This window comes from Pipistrellus hanaki, assembly GCF_964339955.1.
Source record: "Pipistrellus hanaki genome assembly, chromosome: 10".
Classification (NCBI taxonomy): Eukaryota; Metazoa; Chordata; class Mammalia; order Chiroptera; family Vespertilionidae; genus Pipistrellus; species Pipistrellus hanaki.
Genome location: NC_140512.1, coordinates 4,688,173 through 4,708,021, shown reverse-complemented (window position 1 = coordinate 4,708,021; position 19,849 = coordinate 4,688,173). Strand labels below are relative to the sequence as shown.

The following is a 19,849-nucleotide window of genomic DNA, read 5'->3' as shown; positions in this document are numbered from 1 at the left end:
GAGAGGGGGGGAAGGTCATAATTTTTTTTTTTAATTTTCGTCTCCTAATTTTTGTTACAGCTTTAAAATCTTCTTTTTCACATACGCTAAGTAGCATCAAAACATTTCCAAAAACAAGGATCCTTCCTCTAATATTGGTCAACAGGTAATTTTTAAGTTGAGCAAAAATATTAAAAGAAAAAAACGAGTCGGTTTAAGGACACCATGAGTTCGATTTAGTAAAAAATGAAGAAGTGAGCTTTGGGAATCCCATCAGGCCCCTAAGAAGCTTTTTCTAGCGCCGTCGTAAATCCTGTGTTAAGGTGTGGGGTGTGTGGGGTGTGTGGGGTGTGTGTGGGGGGTCCAAACGACTTTCCTGCAAACCTGGGCGCCCAGTGGGCCCGGCCGCGCCGGTTCAGGGCGATGGCTCAGGGCGATGGCTCGGGGCGGGTCCAGGCGGCTCCTGGCAGCCGCTTGGCCAGGTTTGGGAGTTTAAATGGCTGCTAAGGGGACTCCTCCATGTGCCAGGGGCCCGGGGTTCGAGGCCGGGGCGGGCCTCGCCTGCCTCCCGGAGGCCTAACGGCACCGCGGCCACGCCGGCCCAGGGGCGGCCCCCACCCGACGGCGACCACTGACCTCGCCGCGCCCGCCGCCCCGTCCCGGGGGGCGTGCTCCCAGCCCCACATGCCGCCGCCGCCGCCGCCCCGCGGCCCGGACTCCCGCACGGCCCCCCGGAGCACGGCCCCCCGGAGCACGGACCCCCGGAGCACGGCCCCCCGGAGCACGGCCTCCCTCCCGCAGGACTCACCGCGCGAGCCGCGGCCGCTGCGGCTCCAGGCGGCGCCTGCGCACTCCGCCCTGCGCCATCGCCCACGTGCCCCGCGCCACGTGCCCGCGCCCACGTGCCCCGCGCCACGTGCCTCGCGCCCACGTGGCCGCTGAGGCCTGGGCCGCGGGGCACGCTGGGCGCGGGGCGGGGCCGCGCACGCGAAGAGCCCTGTGCGGGCGGTGCGCAGGGTGCGTGCGGCGGGGCTGCGGGAGGTGGGGGAGGCGGAGAGCTGGGGTGGGGTGTGCCTCGCACCTGCGGGCAAAGCAGGGTCCTCCCGCGAGGCATCGAGTAGCGGTGAATTTTGGACTCTGTCCTAATTTGTTCGCACTGCTTCCACTTTTTTCCCATTTTTTATGAAGGTGTTATATGGGTTCATATCTATCTTACCATTGCCCCCCCACACTCCCATACATGCCCGCCCGCCCGCCCCGGAGTTTTGCGTCCATTGGTTATGCTTATATGCATGCACACAAGTCCTTCGGTTGATCTCTTATCTCCCCCAGATCTTCCTCCCCTCCCCGCTGTAATTTGACAGTCTGCTTGTTGCTTTCTGTCTCTGTATCTATCTTTTGGTTCATCAGTTTATAATGTTCCTTATTATCCATAAATGAGTGAGATCATGTGATATTTTTCTTTCATTGACTGGCTTATTTCATTCACTCAGCATAATGTTCTCATAAGTGTCAACATTCGTTTTGCAAGAGGGAAAAGGGAAAATGACCTTGGTGCATGGAAACGTTTTCAGATTCGTAGCTTCACAAGCATTCTCGGCCTAGCCTCTATTTCCCTCTTGTCTCATGGCGTCTCCACCACTTGGGGGGGGGTGGGGGCAGAAGGAAAGGGGGTACATTAATATAGTTGAGGTGTCTGGTTACATACACATAGAACAGTTTGTGGCAAACCTTGCACAACAGTTAAGATTATCTCCATTAATATAATTCCTTGATTGAGGTGTAATTAACAATAAGCTGCAAGTATTGAAAATGCACAATTTGCTGAAACCAGTTTGGCTCAATGGATAGAGCGTCGGCCTGCAGACTGAAGGGTCCCAGGTTCGATTCCGGTCAAGAGCATGTACCTTGGTTGCAGGCACATCCCCAGTAGGAGGTGTGCAGCTGATCGGTGTCTCTCTCTCATCAATGTTTCTAACTCTCTCTCCCTTTCCCTTCCTCTCTGTAAAAAAAAAAATCAATAAAATATATTTTTTAAAGAAAATGCACAATTTGATTAAACCTAACATATACACTGTTGAAATCATCCTCATAATCAAGATGATAATCATTTCATTTGCCCCAAAAATGTTTCCTCTATTTGGCTCTCCTACCTACCCCAAGTGGCAGATTCTGCTTCCTGTCACCATACATTAGTTTGCATTTTCTACAATTCTGTGTTAATGAAATCATACAATACATACGTTTTCTCTGGTTTCTTTCATTCAGCATGATTTTCTTGAGAGTCATCTATTTTGTCCAACCTGTATGAATAGTTTGTTGCTACTCATTGCTAAGTACTATTCCATTGAATGATTATATTATCTACAATTTATCTACTTTTGAGAGACATTTAGATTGTTTCTAGTTTGGGATTGTTTCAAATAAAGCTGCTATGAGCAATCAGGTGCAAGTATTTGTATGGGCAAATGTTTCCGTTTCTGTTGGGTTGGTATATAGGAGTAGAAAAGTAAGGTCGTATAGTTGAGTGTGTTGAACTTCTTAGGAAACTGCTAGGATGTTTCACAAAGTAGTTTTACAAAGTGTTCAAGAGTTGTAGTTGCTCTATATCCCCACCGTCATTTTTTATGATCAGTATTTTTAAGTTCAGACATTTTATGTATAGTGGTATCTTTTTGTGCTTTTAATTGAATTTCTCCATTGACTAAAAATAATTGAGTATCTTTTATTTCCTATCTATATAGCTTCTTAGGTAAAGTATCTGTTCAAAATTTTTCCTTTTTTTTTTTTTTTTTTTTTTTCTTGTTGAGTTTTGCAGTTCCTTATATACTGTGGATAGAACTCTTTTAGATTTGCAAAGATTTTCTCCCAGTTGTGACTTTTAATTCTCTAAAAGAGGGCATTTCAAAGAGCCTTTGATGAAATACAATTTATCATTTTTGTCTTTTATGGATCATGCTTTTGTCTTGATTCTAAGAAGTCTCTGGCTAACCCAGAATACAAAAGGTTTCTCCTATATTTTCTAGAAGTTTTACATGTTTAGGTTTTACATTTAGACTTAAAGTCTTTTTTGAGTTGACTCTTATGTAAGATGCAAAGCGTTATTTCTTTACACGTGAATATCCAGCTCACTCTCCCCTAGAAAGCCCTCCACCCCTCAATCCAACACCCTCGAGATCTGCCCCTAGACTATTTCCTGCCAGTACATTTTAACCAGAATCTGCAATTCATTCAGATTGTAATGAATCCTGAAACAGGTGTGGGGAACCTTTTTTTTCTGCCAACGGCCATTTGGATATTTATCACATCATTTAAGGGCCATACAAAATTATCAACTTAAAAATTAGTCTGCTACATTTGGTCAAACATTGAATTAACTCACCCCTAATGCCTTGGCAGGGCCAGACCAAATGATTTCTCAGGTCTTATATGGCCTGGGAGCTGGACATTCCCTACCCATCATACAGGCAGAACTGAATGTCCCCCACTAGGGAATGCTGAGACCCTATCCTAGTTATCAGTGTGAAGTCCATGAGAGGTGGCAGGAAGACAAGTGTCACCTTACAATGCAAGTGCCTCAAAGTCTCTGCAGGATCTCCAGGCAAGCACAGGCTGCTGTCCTCTAGCAAAAGCAGGGAAGCTGCGTCTGCCCATTCAAAGGTTCAAGAAAACCCAAGGGTTCAAGATCAGGCTCACCAACACGAATGTCCCCATCCTGTGTGTAAGCCTCGGAATGACCTGCTGGCAAAGCCGCAAACAAGTCCCAGCTTGGAGGGCACAGTCCTCTAAGCATAATTCAGCTTGACCTCATGAGCTCCCTAGATCCTATCTGGTAGCTAATGGGCTGTGGGAGGGGCAGCAAGTGCTGCCAAAACAAGTGAAACTTGTAAGAACGTTGTAAATCACCTTGTTTACCTCTGACCATAAAATAAAGCATCAGTTTGCATCTGGATCTGTTCCGTGGCCTCAGTCACGCACAGAAGATCCACCTAGACCCAGCTTCTTCTCTTTGTCTGTCTTTTCCTCATCCTTGGCCGGCCCTCCCTCAGGCTCGCCGAACCCTTGGCTGTGCTGGGGCGGCACACTTGTGATTCGGGGTGGAGTCTTATCCTGCCAGCAGGCGCCTTGGTGGGAGGGGATGATCGCAGCTGGGCATCGCCTCCTTCGCAGCCTTGGCCCTTTACTACCGACCGTGGGCCAGCTGTCAGCGCGGACCGTCTGCATCTGCGGAGACGAGACAGACTTTCCGTAAAGGGGCCATTGAGGCACTCTGGCATTGGCGGCATGGCATGCCTTGAGGTAAGCGGCTAACGTGAACCTGTGTCATTTTCCTCGTTCAGGGTTTCTAAAGATCTCCATCTTTATCATTTCCACCAGTCCTAGTCCACTGGGATGCCACAGCTACTGTGCGGCCTACCATGTTACCTTCCACCCGCACTTCACCCAGATCCAGTGCAGTAACGGTGATGCCTCCTGCCAGGCGTGATCAGCGTCCCACTCCCCCACACCGGTGGAGTCTTCATTGTCATCTGTCCAGTGAGGGATCTGGCCCCAGGACCCCATCCTGAAGTTTTGTTAAGTGTGTTCCCAGTACCCCTCTTAGCCTGGTTTGACCCCACCGCCCCAACCCAACACACAGCCTAAGACAAATGTTAACGCATACAGGTAATTTATTTGGAAAGTGGTCTTAGAGAACCTGTTTGTACACATATTCCCAAGAAAAAGCCCCAAGCCTGAGAGGAGGGCAGGGAAGGACCAAAGAAAAGCGGCAGGCCACTGGAGTCTGGCGATTAACAGTTTATTCAGGGAAGCGTGCACACCAGGCATGGCTTGGGGAGGGCACTGCAGAAGGAAGTGGACACCCTCCAGGCGCCGAAGGATTGCACAGAAAAGGGCGAGATGGATGCGGGTGCTGGTGCGTCATGGGCCCCGGGTGCGGGGTAAATGCCGTCCGTACTTGCCCGGTCAGGACAGCGGCCTGTTCCAGGAACCAGCACCACAGGAGAGGCCCTGGTTTACGTCAGAAGGAAAGTGCCGATGGTGATCGGACAGTCTCTGAGAGGGCTTACGGGAAGCGCGCTCTGTTCTGGCCCGGTCCATCGTGTGGGTCTGCAGCGGTCCCATCATCCACAGCCTCTCCTCCGCAGAGCCACAGCGAAGGAACTGGGAGTGGGAAGGGAGGGAGAGAAAGCTAAAGTAAGAACACGTATGAAGCCGGCCACTGTTTGGGGTGACTGGGGAAGTTTCTTTTTTTTTTAATTTATTTTTTTATTAAATTATTATCTGTGTACATATACCATTCCCCCTCCCCCCCCATAGATGCCCTCCCTCCCAGAGTTTTGTGTCCATTGGTTGTACTTATATTATAGACTGGGGGAGTTTCTGAGAGGCACCTCAGGACCGCCTTCCCAGCAGACAGACAGACGAGGGAGTGTTTATCTACTGGCTTCCCCCTGGGGGCTGGTCAAGGGTGGTCCCAAGGCCATTAACTCCCCCAGAACTTTTACACACGTATGATGCCGAGGGTTCCAGTGCGTATCCCCAGCCACAGTGTCAAAGGATCCCTGGAGGGTCTTGACATGGTCCCAGTACAGACGCCTGCTTGGAAGTGTGTCACAGAAGGGCTGGAGGACGAGGCAGGGCTCAGAGACTTTGAAGTGGACACAAGAGGTGTCAGTGCAGTTACATGCAAGGCACAGTTAACAAAACCTCCTAAAAATCAAGAGACACTGCTAGAAAATGATTATATAATTTTGAAATAGCTTTTTATTAAAAACATAAATCAACATTACAAAGTTGAAAAAACAAAAAAATTGATCATTTTAACTTACTATTTTGAAACAGTGGCCCCATATATTTGTTCAAAAACCTCAGTCACAACAATGTGAGCGAAAACCATGGATCAGCTGCCTCCTGTGCACACCCAGAGCAGGGATCGGACTGCAGCCTGGGCATGTGCTGACCGGGAACGCAGCCGGTGATGTTTCGTCCACAGGATGACACTCAGCCGACTGAGCCACACCAGCCAAGGCCAACTTTACTTTTTAGATACATAGTTTGAAAAAGTTAAATTATGATAGACTAAAGGGAAAATAGTCTCATTTGTTAGGAGAGATTAAAAAATATATAGACAGAATAGTAAATCATAAAATTTGATTAAAGTAATATAAGGTATTTCATTTATTTAAATTAAGAAAACATCCAAAAAGGCATTTTATATACAATCAGAAGTAAACAATTTAAAAGACAATGAACTATATCATATTTAAATAAACACACAAAAATAGGTATATTTAGATGATGGTTTTAATTTCCCCAATAATCTTCATGAAGGTTTTGTTTTTGATGGCACTGGTGCTTTTCCTTTATGCTTAGCAGCCTTTTCCATTTTTATCTGTAAATGTAAAACATTTGTTGGTAGAATAATTTGTACAACATTCTAAAGAAAGAAAAGGTTGGACATACCTCACTTGGATTCATGTTTGACTTCCCACAGCCACGTCACACAGTCATGTAGCAGATAGTACGCTACTGAATGCTAATGCCAAAATCTGAGAGGTGAAGGGACCTGATTGCATTTTAAAAATACGGTTTGAATTCAACTTTACAACTTTAATAAAAAGAATGTATAATAAGTACTCCTTTAGAGAAAATGAATAAACATCATTTTAAAGGCCATTCCATATTATCTTCTAAAAGCTGAGATACCTAACCTCCCATCAGCCTAAACACATTCCCTTACAGAACACACCTAAGCCAGCCGAGCTATTTCTGGAATGTGGGCTGCTTGAAGGGCAGCTTACTGTCGTTCTCATTCCCGCATGTGCACAGTTCCCTTCCTGAAAGCTGCCTTCTCCACTGAAACTGCAGCAACGAAGCTGGCATTCCGTAAGCAGCAGCCTCCCCACCTTTTAGAAACGTATAACCCTTTCCATCGGTGGAAAAAACAACAACAAAAACAGAGAACACAAAACCCACCTGCCTCTTTTTTTTTTTTTTTAATATATATTTTATTGACTTTTTACAGAGAGGGACAGAGAGCCAGAAACATCGATGAGAGAGAAACATCGACCAGCTGCCTCCTGCACACACCCCCACTGGGGGTGTGCCCACAACCAAGGTACATGCCCTTAACTGGAATCGAACCTGGGACCTTTCAGTCCGCAGGCCGATGCTCTATCCACTGAGTCAAACCGGTTTCGGCCCCACCTGCCTGGTACTACCACTCACACACACCCATCCCTGGAGGCAGCACCACCGCCTCACTCCGGGCAAGAGAAGGCTGAGGACCATTGGGGCGTGGCAGCTGCAGGCAGGGCCTCCTCTACCCTCTACGTTGACAGGAAAATGCTATCAGGAAACCAGTCTTCCCAATCTCATCGTTACAAACAATGACTTCCTAATAATAAAATTGGATGAATCTCATCTGTCTCTTCCCGCTTTTCCTTCTTGCTCCTGTTCCAGTTGATTGAGTGCCTCACTCAGAGGCCATACCCTCGTATCACTCTGGCACACTGTCAGTCACCAGGTCATCTGAAGGGCCCCAAAGGAGCACCTATTCCAAGGCAGAGATTACAGGCTTTGGGGTCAGAGGGAAGAGAACTCAAGTTGCCATTTATTGACGATACGAGGCAAGTTATTTAACCAATAGTTTTCTCATTTGTGGGAAAAAAGGTCATAGTAATAGGTATATCTCAGGGTTGTTCTAAAGGTGTAAATAAGATCGTATATATAAAAATCAATGCCCTAACCAGTTTGGCTCAGTGGATAGAGCGTCAGACTGCAGACTGAAGGGTCCCAGGTTCGATTTCGGTCAAGGGCATGTACCTTGGTTGGGGGCACATCAACAGTAGGAGTATGCAGGAGGCAGCTGATCGATGTTTCTCTCTCATTGGTGTTTCTAATTCTCAATCCCTCTCCCTTCCTCTCTGTAAAAAAACAACAAAATATATTTAAAATAAATAAATGAAGATCAACATACTTAATAAGCACTCAACAAATACTAGTCTCCTTTCCTCTCTCATTTCGGACCAAGTGTGAGGTTTATAGCAACATTAAAAATTAGGAAAGATGCTAAACACACAAAAGTCAAGGAGGTGTTTGCTCATTGAAACACAGGCCCGCCTCGTTTTATTGTGCTTATCTTTACTGTACTTCACAGATGTTGCTTTTTTTTTTTTTTTAACGAAATGAGGCAAGACCTCCGCCAGCAAAAACACTGCTGCTCACTTCACTGCGGTACTTGGTTTATCATGGAGGCTGGAAAACCACGCCCGCAATAGCTCCCTCCCAGGTAGGTCTGTACAAACACAGCATGACTCTGTAAGTGCTCTGAACCCATCAGATCCCATTCTCTAATCCCCCCTTTTCCCTTAATGGGGCCTGTCTTGCTCTTTTGGAATAACAGAGGAGTACTAACAACGTGTACAGCGTATGTCAGCTCAGAAGTAGTTTAAGTCTGAGCTGCTCAGTTTTTATACTCTACTAATCACACAGGCTGGAGAGTTTATAAGCTGTATCTCCTAAATCCATAAATCACACAAGGCAAAGAATTATAAGCGACATCTCATAAATCCATAAATTCTAGGCCTAGCTATAATAAGCAGTCTGGATGGTTATAATAAGCAGCCTGGTGGGCCAGGTATATCCTCCAAAACATTCACAGATAAGAATTCCCCTCCATTATCTTCCCACAAGCAAATCCCACTGGCATGTTTTCAAGGCAGCCCACACTACCTGGACTTCTGGAGGAGGGAAGGGAGAAATTCTGGAACCCTGTCCCTCATAAGCATATGAGGAGAAACTAAAATTCAGCTGTTAACGTGTGTGTTTCAAGAATAGAGCTTGACTTGATTAAAAATTTACCCTTCATGATGTCGCAAAAATCACCTTTTCTTTGCTCACTCTGATCGTGTCCTCTCCCTCCTGGGTTCCTACCTTGCCCTTTTTCCCTTAAACCAGCGCTGTCCCTTAGACCTGTCCAGGAAGGAGCCACTGGCCCCATGTGGCTAGAAATGTGGCTAGTGTGACCGAGGAAGGACATTTTAATGTATTTAATTTAGACTGACAGAGTCACGTCTACGACACAGATACAGAACTTTCCCACCCCTGTGGGAACTGCCATTTCCTAGCTCTGCCTTACGTCATACGGGGACTCTCCCCGCTACTTCAAAATTCTTCACCGGGGAAACCAAGCTTATCTCTGTCCCCTACTCACTTGCTCTTCTCTTGGAAGGCAATTTATATAGTAGCCTTCTTTTTCTTCATCTTTTTGTCTAAGAGTTGTTAGGACAAAAAGTGACAAGAGTGTCTTTTCTCTCATGGCGCTTATTACCTCGTTGGAGGGATTAAAAATGCCCGCAAGGCAACTATAAAATAATCCTAAAGGAAGCACTTTGAGGAAAGTGCCATAAGGCTGGGTAACACCCCCTAAACCTCATTAAGCCAACATCCTTTCATCCATCTATAAACAAAAAACAAAACTCCCAAATATGAACACTGCATGCAACACATCAAATGTGTGATCAGATGACACGTGTGAAAGGAGTCTCAATGATGTTTATTTTTTTCCATAAATGTTTATTGAAATCACATCATGTACAAGGTGCTGTACTTAGTTCTGATGAGTAAAAGACTACACTCAGCCCTAAGGAGTTTACAGGGCGGTGGAGAACTGATGAACACTATCGTTCCTGAAATCTAGGAACACTTTAATACCGTAGTTGTTGAGCCCTAGAACATGCTAAAATGCATGTATGATTCATGTTCTGTTTCTTAAAGGCTATTGGGTAATTTTAACTTCACTATGGGTATACCTAGAAGTCACTAAGAAGAAGAACCACTACGTATTATGAATTCAAGACACACGTCATTTACAAATCTGCTGATGGTTGACGGTGATTACTGACAATTTTATTTGTATATTTAGTAAATCTTAAGGAGCTCCATAAATTAACGAGTGTATTATCATATTACTCATCAGTCCTGTTTCTCTCCGAATTGTTCTAAATAAGCCCCATGGCCTAACACCACCTATAAGTAAAGACTTCATAAATTATCTTTCAGGACAATCCACAATCAGCATTTAATTGTTCCATGGTGTGTCTGGTACAAGCAAGTGCTTAATATAAGCAGATTTCTCCACAGACTTACCCTTTCCTGGTATCGTCTTTCAAAGAAAGCCATGTCATCCTCCTCCGGCCTTCTTAAGGAAGAAACTTGACTACTTGTACCTACTAATGAGAAAATAAACAATTCTAAGTAATATATTTCCATAATTATAAATTTTCCTGGAATAAAAACAGAAAGAAAACTTTCCTCCTATCTGGTGATGATTTTTTCATTTTTCAAACCAGAAATGGCCTAAATGGAGAATTGATCCTACTACTAAATTCTTTTTTATAAAGCAGAGCATCATAACACAAAAGTACCTTCCACTATCAAACGTCCGGCAAATATTCAACTGGTTCATATTAAATAGCACAATATAGCTTTTTCATATAAGAGCACTAGAGCATGTGCTGAAAGAATCTTGTAATTGCCTCTGTAGGAAAATCTGGTTTTCTTTATAGGTACACCCAGAGCCCAGTTCTATGGGAAAGTTCACCTTCGTTTCAGGCGAATGTCTTGGTTGGATCCCTTCACATCCAAAATAGAGCATCTATCTGAACACCTGTTCTCGTTTTTAAAACACATGAATGGCCCTAACCTGTTTGTCTTGGTGGATAGAGCGCCAGCCTGTGGACTGAAGGGTCTCAGGTTCAATTTCAGTCAAGGGCATGTATCTTGGATGCAGGTGCATCCCCAGTAGGGAATGTGCAGGAGGCAGCTGATTGATGTTTCTCTCATCAATGTTTCTAACTCTCTATCCCTCTTCCCTTCCTCTCTATAAAAAAATCAATAAGATATATTTTAAGAAAACAAAACACATGACTGTACCCTCAACCAGCAACACAAAAACCATGTAATTCCCAATAAACACCACAGAGTATAACCACACTCTGTCAACCTAAAGGATCAAAGCAATTAGTCCACCTGAGGGCTCTCTTACTCAGTCATCAAAGCAATAAAGTTTTAAAACTTCAAATTACTGTATTATCAGAATCCCCATAGTACTCAGATTTAGTCATTTTCCCCAATAAAAAATAAAGTTTCTTGCTTTTTCCCACTGCCTGGCCATCATAAAATAAAAGGATAATCAAACTGTGGATACTGGGGGCAAAGAGAGCTTATCAATGATTTAATCTGAATTCTTACTTTCTACATTCAAATGTATTTCTCAATTTAATTCCATTACCATCTGTGAGTGCTTCTGGGGCAGCAGCTGATGCTTGAAATGCCTTTAGGAATGGGTGGTCCATGGCCGTCCCTGGAGCGTCTAACAGCTCAGGCGAGGGTGCACCTGATAAGGAAGCACATGAAAAGTGAAAAATTAACCCCTCTTTGTTAGGACACAAAGAAGTCATTGCAAATGTGAAATAAATGAGAGCCTGTCAGAATCATCAGAAAAATGCATTCTGGCCCAGCAGGCGTGGCTCAGGGGTGAGCACCAACCTATGAACCAGGAGGTCACGGTTCAATTCCCGGTCAGGGCACAGGCCCAGGTTGTGGGCTCCTTCCTCAGTGTGGGGTGTGCAGGAGGCAGCTGATCAATGATTCTCCCTCATCATTGTTCTTTCTATCTCTTTCTTCCTCCCTCTTCCTTCCTCTCTGAAATCAATAAAAATATATATATTTTTTAAATCCATTCTATTAAAAGGAGACTTTTGTTTTAGATTTTTGCCATCCATATAAAGTAAGGGCAGAAGGGTAAAAGTGTTTTTAATTTGACAGAAAGAATGAAAAAAAATAAACATATATATATACACACACACACACACACACACACATATATATATATGAACAAATGTGATTGAATGTCGGCGAAGAGTGCAAAATGTTAACATAGTTATAAAACACTATCAAAAGCAAGATTTGCAATAAAGAAACTCTAGCTTAAGAGGGAAGAATAAGGGTGTTTTTACTCTATCCCTCACTCGAAAACAACTACAAGGAGTATTTAAAAAAAAAAAAAATCTTCTTCAATGAAATGAGGAAACATCACAACCCAAAACCACAGCCTAGAAAGACCAACTGCTAAATGATGGACTTTTAGGACGGAAGTGCAGAGAAAACGTACGCATAAGTGCTCTGTCTTCTTCACAGCCCTGCCCTCCCCCACACCCCGTCTCCATCCTGCGGGCAGAGGGAAAGAAAGTACACTTCCAGTCCTATTTGGTTTTGAAAGTTAGTCCTTCCTTATAGCGAGGCAGGCAGCATGTTTCAAAAATTAGATGGCTATAATGGTAAAAGTTGCACACAATAAAATAATAGGTAAAAAATTCATATCAAATAAAGGAAATATAATTTATTACTCAGCTATTACAATGTTGTTATGGGTTGGGATTTGGGTACAAATATTGGGGAAAAGAGTGATCTTTTCTCTTGTGATTTCTAAATTTTCTGTAATAACCATCTATTGTGTAGTGGCAATTTTTAAAAAATTAAAATAAGAGAATGTTTTCTGTGGGGTGGAAACATGAAGAATATAAAATGCCGAAACCGGTTTGGCTCAGAGCGTCAGCCTGCGAACTGAAAGGTCCCAGGTTCAATTCCGGTCAAGGACATGTACCTTGGTTGCAGGCACATCCCCAGTAGGGGGTGTGCAGGAGGCAGCTGATTGATGTTACTCTCTCATCGATGTTTCTCTCCCTTCCTCTCTGCAAAAAAATCAATAAAATATATTTATATATATATATATATATATATATATATATATATATATAGTGCTAAACAAACATAAGGCTTCACTAGCATCCACACCCATAAAAGCAGCATGACAAGCTCATGCTTCCGCGTCACTTACCCACTCCGCTGTCATCTAAGCGCATGTAGCCTTCTGCCAGGGAGCTGAAGCCGGTGAGGCCCCCCATGGCCGCATAGGGAACGTCTCGGCCCACTGGCTTTCCTTGAGCCAGCCTCTCTTGCTTCGTTTCCACCACTGTGTCATGGGCATACGCAGGCTGGCCGCAAGCACAGGTGAAGCAGCTGTGGAATCCCGAACACTTGGAGCCTGAATCAAGGTGCAAAGGGAGGTAAGTTCTGAAATGTAGGGGCTGAGCTGCCTGCTCCAAAAATGCTCAGCGTGGCCCAATCACCTGAATCTGGATTCCTCGTGTGCTGTCCTCCAACCCTGGTAACTGTTATCTCCAGACCGTGAACTCCTCCCAGCCACTGCTCTTACTTCTAAGAGATCCTAAAGCAGTAATGATACCAGCAGGGGGGGAAATTGGAAAAGACTAGGACTAAAAGAAATTGGGCTGAACGCTGGAGAGCCAGAAGGCAGGCGCTTTCCTCAAACACTGAGCTAAAAGCAGGTGTGGTGGGGACAGCAGTGGCCAGGTGCCGGTGAAGAGGTCATGGGAAAGCCTCTCTATTGGTCAACTCCCCATGAAAGCCACATTGGAGGCCAGCACACAGACGCAGAAAGGATGCGACAGAACACTGTAAAATAGCGAAAGGGGAAGAAGGCCCTGGACGGATGGCTCAGATAGCTGCACAACAGCCCATCCACCAAAAAGGTTGTGGATCCGATTCCCAATCAGGACACATACCCAGGTTCCGGGTTCGATCCTCAGTCAGGGTGTGTGCGGGAGGCAATTTTAAAATAAAATTTTAGAATAGCTACCCATCAAAAGTTTTTAGTTGTTTCATAATGACAATAGAACTGGCACAAAGATGCCGAAACCAGTTTGGCTCAGTGGATAGAGCATCAGCCTGTGGACTGAAGGGTCCCAGGTTCGATTCCAATCAAGGGCATGTACCTTGGTTGCCGGCACATCCCCAGTAAGGGGTGTGCAGGAGGCAGCTGTTGGATGCTTCTCTCTCATCGATGTTTCTAACTCTCTATCCCTCTCCCTTTCTCTCTGTAAAAAATCAATAAAATATATATTTTTTAAAAACTGGCACAAAGACACATTAAATGTCCAGTAAAGAAATGAAAGCTTGTGGGTGGAGTTGTAATGATGGCACTCACAGGCGCTGCACAGGAAGCCGGGCCTGGCGCTGTGCTGGTCGGCGAAGTGCTTGCACCGGCAGCGGACGGGCTGTGTGCCGTTCAGGGGCACGTACAGGTACGCCCTGCACGGGCAGCCGGGCACTCGGCAAGGCAAGCTGATGGGGCGCTGCTGGGGGACCGTCTCAAAGTCAGTCTTATGCTGTTTGTACCTAAAAGGGAAGGGGGGAGGGAATAAAAACACAGTGCAGGTAACGTCAGAAATCACTGTGTCTATTCTGTTAAATGCAAAGTGATTCTTTTTCATTTTATTTCTGCTTCATCGTTCTCATCGGTAGGTGAACATAAACTCCCCTACTTGCAGTATTTCTGGCAACTATATTGTTACTTTGATCGAAGAAAACTTCATTCTTGGGTTTTTATTTTTAGTAACCACGTAATATACAAGAAATATTATAAATATTATATGATTCTCTTAAAGTACATACCACTACAGATTTTTTTTTTTAATGAAAGCACAATCTAAGAGTACGGAAGGCCACCCATACTCTTATAAATTCTTTATAAAAATCCTTTTTATTAAAGTGCATTACTTGAATTTATTTTTATAGGTTAAAATACTAAGTAATTTTCTTAAATAGACTACTCTCTTCCTTCTCATAAGGTGGTATTCAGTAGAATGATATTAAATTTATTATTCTCAATATTAATCTAGGTCAGTGGTTGGCAAACTCATTAGTCAACAGAGCCAAATATCAACAGAACAACGATTGAAATTTCTTTGGAGAGCCAAATTTTTTAAACTTAAACTTCTTCTAATGCCACTTCTTCAAAACAGACTCGCCCAGGCCGTGGTATTTTGTGGAAGAGCCACATTCAAGGGGCCAAAGAGCCGACCACTGATCTCCGTAATAGAAGTTAAAAGAACAAGATACCATTTTTCACTTAGCAAAGAGCCAAAGCTTTTTTAAAACTATACATAATTTACAATGCTGCCAAGAGTGTTACAGAAAAACCAAACCACCCTAGCCAGTTTGGCTCAGTGGGCAGAGCATTGGCCTATGGACCAAAAGGTCCCCGGGTTCAATTCTGGTCAAGGCATGCACCTCAGTTGCAGGTTCCTCCCTGGCCTGGGCCCTGGTCAGAGTGCAGTGCAGGAAGCAACCAATTGATGTGTTTCTCTCACATCGATGTTTCTCTCTGTCTCTCCCTCGCTCTTCCACTCTCTCGAAAAATCAATGGAAACATAGCCTTGGGTGAGGATTAAAAACAAACAAACAAAAAAGAACCAATCCCATTTAATGTCTTAAGAAACTTAAATAGGTCCATCCTTTAACGCAGAGAGTTTATTTTTTAAAATATACCCTATGGGGGAGGGGGAGAGGCAATGTTAAAATATGTACACAGATAATAATTTAATAAAAAATAATAATAATAAAATGAAATAAAATATACCCTAAGAAAGTAATTCCATATTTTGTATGTGCATAAATATAGTATTAGCAACAGTGCTTACAATAGCAAATATATATGTATACACCCAAACATATATAACCACACACACACACACACACACACCCCACTAACAACAAAGGCATGATTAAGTAAATTACAAAACAATAGCTATCAAACTTTTTACTAGTGAAACCCTCCCTTCAAATAAAACCTTTTACAGACCATAATATATAAAATAGATAAAAGCAGAATGGGTTGAAGCAAGGGAAAGAGCCAGAATTAGAGTCTGCCCTTCCCCCAACCTACCCTTCCACCGGGTACGCCAGAGACACTCACAGCCCTGGGGACGCACAGTGAACCAGCTCAAACATCCAGCAGGTATTAAAAATCTTGCTTATGATTACCACATAATGTGAAAACATCTCTCTGTGATTCTGTCATGAAAAACTGGTTCAATATTTATACTCACAATTAACTAAATAAATGATGTAAATAAATTATATGAATGTAATAAAATATATTAACAGCAGCTGGCTTTGGATGGTGAGTCTTCTTTCTACTTTTTTATATAACCCTCTATATTTTCCTTAATAAACATGTTTCACTTTTATTATTGGGGGGGGGGGGGGGGGGGAGCTTATGTAGCAGAGACCTGAGTTCTGGCACTTAAGAACTTTTCCATCAAAGTTGGGTGCCCTGCCGGTGTGGCTCAGTGGTTGAACGTCAACCTATGTACCAGGAGGTCATGGTTTGTTTCATGGTCAGAGGCACATGCCTAGGTTGTGGGATCCATCCCAAGTAGGGGCTGTGTAGGAGGCAGCCAATCAACAATTCTCTCTCATCATTAATGTTTCTCTCTCTCTCTCTCTTTCTCTCTCTCTCTCTTTCTCTCTGAAATCAATAAAAATATGTATATTTTTTAAAAGTTGAGTTGGGTCCATTTAGAAGGTTAATGTCATGCTGTATAGATAAGAGACGGGCACTAAATCTGTATGAGAATAAAAATTAAAACTAACACAAATTCATCCATTCTGAAAGACACCAATGTAACTCACATTGTCCCTTCCTCCACAGTATTTTCAGTTGGAGTTGCTAACTCAATTTCAAATCAATCTATATACAACATTACTCATCCTAGCAACTGCCTAACCACCCCTGGCACACTGCGAGTCTATAAACAGCAACTCTACACATGTCTCCAGACGCGCTCAGACAGGGCCGCTTGGGCACAGAAAGTCAGAGCTGTCACCTAAAAACACACCACGGCTCCCGAGATTTGTTTCCGCGAAGCAGCTTCGTCCTTTCGAGCTTCGCCGCTGTGCCCTGGGCCCGCAGTGACATGTAAAGCAGAACATGACACACACGGCCTTCGGCAAACTCAGGTACAGGCAGCACACCTCAGGGCGTGGGGCCTCAGCTATTTCCTCTGCTCCGTGTGCGTTGCTTGGAAACGGACCAAGCCTAATAAAAAGCTGTGAGCCCAGTATTTTTTTTGTTTGTTTAAAGAAAGGCAGGGACAAAACGTGCTTCTTAAAGTACAGAGTGAGGTGAAGTGCTTCTCTGTGCAGACTGAGAACCTGGTGGGTGTGGGTCCACCCAGCAGTCCTGCAACCTGAGGCCCCGTCCCCAGCCCCCTTGTCCGGAGGGGGAAGCAGGAGCGGTGCTCCCAGCGGTGCTCCCAGCCTCAGCGAGAGGCCCCTGACAAAGCCAGGGCCATCGAGACCGTTTTTACCAAAGGCAAGAGAAGAGATCCTTAAGGTCATGGACTGTACTGAGTTCTAATGGAAAATAATAGAGTTTTTAAATTACATTTAAAAGAATTTTAGATAATTCCTGGTGTATAACACAGAGGCCTATTGAAATGTTACTCCATTATCACATGTAATGTTACTCACAGAAGGAAGATAACGTTCTGCTACAGTTTTATATTCTCTAATCACCAGAGAGCTTAGCAATAAACTATCTTACCTGTGTGTGCAAAAGCACAGCGTCTCTGGGCCCACGAGTTTACAGTCCATCCCAGTAGGGGATCGCCAGCTCACGAACAATCTGTTCTGCAAGCGCATGGGTAAAACTCGTCTCTTGTATTCCTCATACTCTTCCGGAGTAAAGAGTTTCCCTCCATCGTCCTCACCCACAATCCTACAACAACAAAACACTTCTCCTAAGCCTCGGTTATTTATCTTCCAGGTTAAAAATACTATACTCTAAAATTCTTTGGAGAGCCACATTTTTAAAACTTCAAAATAGACTCGCCCAGGCTGTGGTATTTTGTGGAGGAGCCACACTCAAGGGGCCAAAGAGCCGCATGTGGCTCGCGAGCCGCAGTTTGCCAACTATGGCCCTGGGAGCTTGTGGGAAACACGGACCCTCAGGTCCACTCTGGACCATGAATCTGATCTGCATTTGGCTGAGTCCCGTGAGGACTGTGGGAGGCCATAAAGCGGGAGCTGCACTGGGCAGGACTTAGCTATAAGAGACCTCTTTTCTCAAAGACTGAACTGATCTTTAAGTTCTTTTCAGTGCCTGCTGGTATACTTCTCGGAAGCTATAATGACGTGAAACAGCTCAAAAACGATCTCAGAATATCGATAAAATGTCCCTTTGTCCTTTTTACTATTGTGGGCCTAAATTATTTGAGGAAGAAGGTTGTGATGGTTCCATAGCTTCTGAACTGGTTTTATTTATCTTCCCCACGCTAACGGCTTGAACGTATGGAAGAAGGTATGGATTGTAGAACAAATTCTGTGGCATTCTGCAAACAACACTTTCAAGAGGATGTAGGCATTATTTCATCCCACAGTCCTCACGGGACTCAGCCAAATGCAGGTCAGATTCATGGTCCAGAGTGGACCTGAGGGTCCGAGTTTCCCACAGGCTCCCAGGGCCATAGTTGGCAAACTGCGGCTCGTGAGCCACATGCGGCTCGTGAGCCACATGCGGCTCTTGAGCCACATGCGGCTCTTTGGCCCCTTGAGTGTAGCTCCTCCACAAAATACCATGACCTGTGTGAGTCTATTTTGAAGTTTTAAAAATGTGGCTCTCCAAAGAATTTTAATCGTACTGTTGATATTGGCTCAGTGGCCTAATGGGTTTGCCAACCACTGCCCCAGGGGCTTCCTACTGGGCTGGTCCCCGGTTGCTACACTTTGAATCGCCGCAGGCTCTAACTCTCAAAGGGGGTTGTTCCAGGTCATTTATGTTTGAGGGGGGAAAAACAGTTTTCCACCAGCCCCTAGCATATTCGGGACCACGCAAGGGACTACAACGGAGGCCCACCATCTGCATATCTACACATCCACCCACCTAAGTTACCAGTCAACAGCAGGGCCCGGCCACCTGGTCCAGTGGAAAGCCCTGGAGACGTGGCGGCTAAGGAGCCCGTTCTGGAGGGGAGCAGGGGTAGATCCGGGAGGGGGGGGGGGGGGTTTGGGGGAAGGGTGTGAGCTGTTCTGGGCACAGCATCCGGGCATTACCTGGACCCACCCGAACCCAGAAGGAGGCCTGGCCCATCATCCATCCCGCTCCTCGCCCTCCTCCTGGCTCGGCTTTACCAGGCATTTCCAGGCGCTCCCAGCCCTCTCCCACCGCACCGCCGGCGGAGCGGGCGGCGGGAAGCCCGTGGAACCCCGACAGCCCTGCGTTTCGCGGTCGGGGCTGTGATTCCGTCGCTGCCCGGTTATGTACACACCTTCCCCCCGCTCCCGCCCCGCATCCTCCCGCCGTCAAATCCCAGCTCCCCGCGTCTCCCAACCGCCACGAACCCGCCCTGGGGCCCGAGAGAAGAGCCCAGCGGGCGTCGCAGGCGCACCAGACCTGGTCCGGGCCCCAGGCGCGGCTGCGTGTCCAGTTTGGGGGGAAGACTGATCCCCAGAACCCCGAGACTCCAGCACCAGCCGCGGTCCCCCAAACCAGCGCCTCGGGACGGGGAGCACGTTTGCAAGTTCGCGGCTTGCCCGTCCGCTACACCAACATGCAAACGTCATGTCTGCTCCTCTGCACCGGCCGGGCTCTCCGTGCGTCACTCTCCCCTGCCCTGGGGCGGGGGGGAGTACTGGGGGGCTGGACCTCTGCGTCCATCACCCTCTGGAGGGTGGAGGCGGGGACCCGGTCCATGGCCTCGGAAGAGACGTCTTCGCTCGGTGTCACTGCGATGTTGGTCTTTGATGACAGGAAGCCTCCCAGCAGCCCGCCCGGAACGCACCCGCTCACCTCCGGTACTCCAGGTAGTCGTCCACGGCCGCCGCGCCGCCCGCGGGCAGCGTCAGCCGCTCCATGGCCCGCGGGAGCCACCGGACCCGGCCGCGCCGAGAGGACCGCGGAGCGCCGAGCCGGCCGCGCCCCCGGCCTGGCTCCGCCCCC

The 19,849-nt window shown here is 45.8% G+C and overlaps 2 protein-coding genes across 5 annotated transcripts in view; both read right to left on the bottom strand.

Annotated features, from left to right (window-relative positions):
• The window catches only part of STK31 (serine/threonine kinase 31), a 37,257-nt gene extending 36,403 nt beyond the window's left edge, over window positions 1-854 (bottom strand). For all 3 annotated transcript variants that reach the window (XM_084896327.1, XM_084896328.1, XM_084896329.1), the window contains exon 1: window positions 788-854. In XM_084896327.1, the coding sequence (XP_084752453.1) occupies window positions 788-846 (59 nt within the window). In that variant the 5' untranslated portion in view covers window positions 847-854. The remainder of the gene's footprint in view (window positions 1-787) is intronic.
• Window positions 855-4,770: 3,916 nt separating this feature from the next.
• FAM221A (family with sequence similarity 221 member A) lies at window positions 4,771-19,849 on the bottom strand. 2 transcript variants are annotated; one of them, XM_084897237.1, is made up of 7 exons: window positions 19,700-19,849; window positions 17,456-17,629; window positions 14,054-14,244; window positions 12,884-13,090; window positions 11,276-11,380; window positions 10,132-10,214; window positions 4,771-6,373 (listed from the first exon to the last, which is right to left on the bottom strand). In XM_084897237.1, the coding sequence occupies exons 1-7, from the start codon at window positions 19,762-19,764 to the stop codon at window positions 6,305-6,307; spliced, it is 894 nt and encodes a 297-aa protein (XP_084753363.1). In that variant the 5' UTR covers window positions 19,765-19,849; the 3' UTR covers window positions 4,771-6,304. The 2 variants fall into 2 exon arrangements, with proteins under 2 accessions (XP_084753363.1, XP_084753364.1); XM_084897238.1 differs by having other exon boundaries at window positions 10,132-10,211; window positions 19,700-19,811.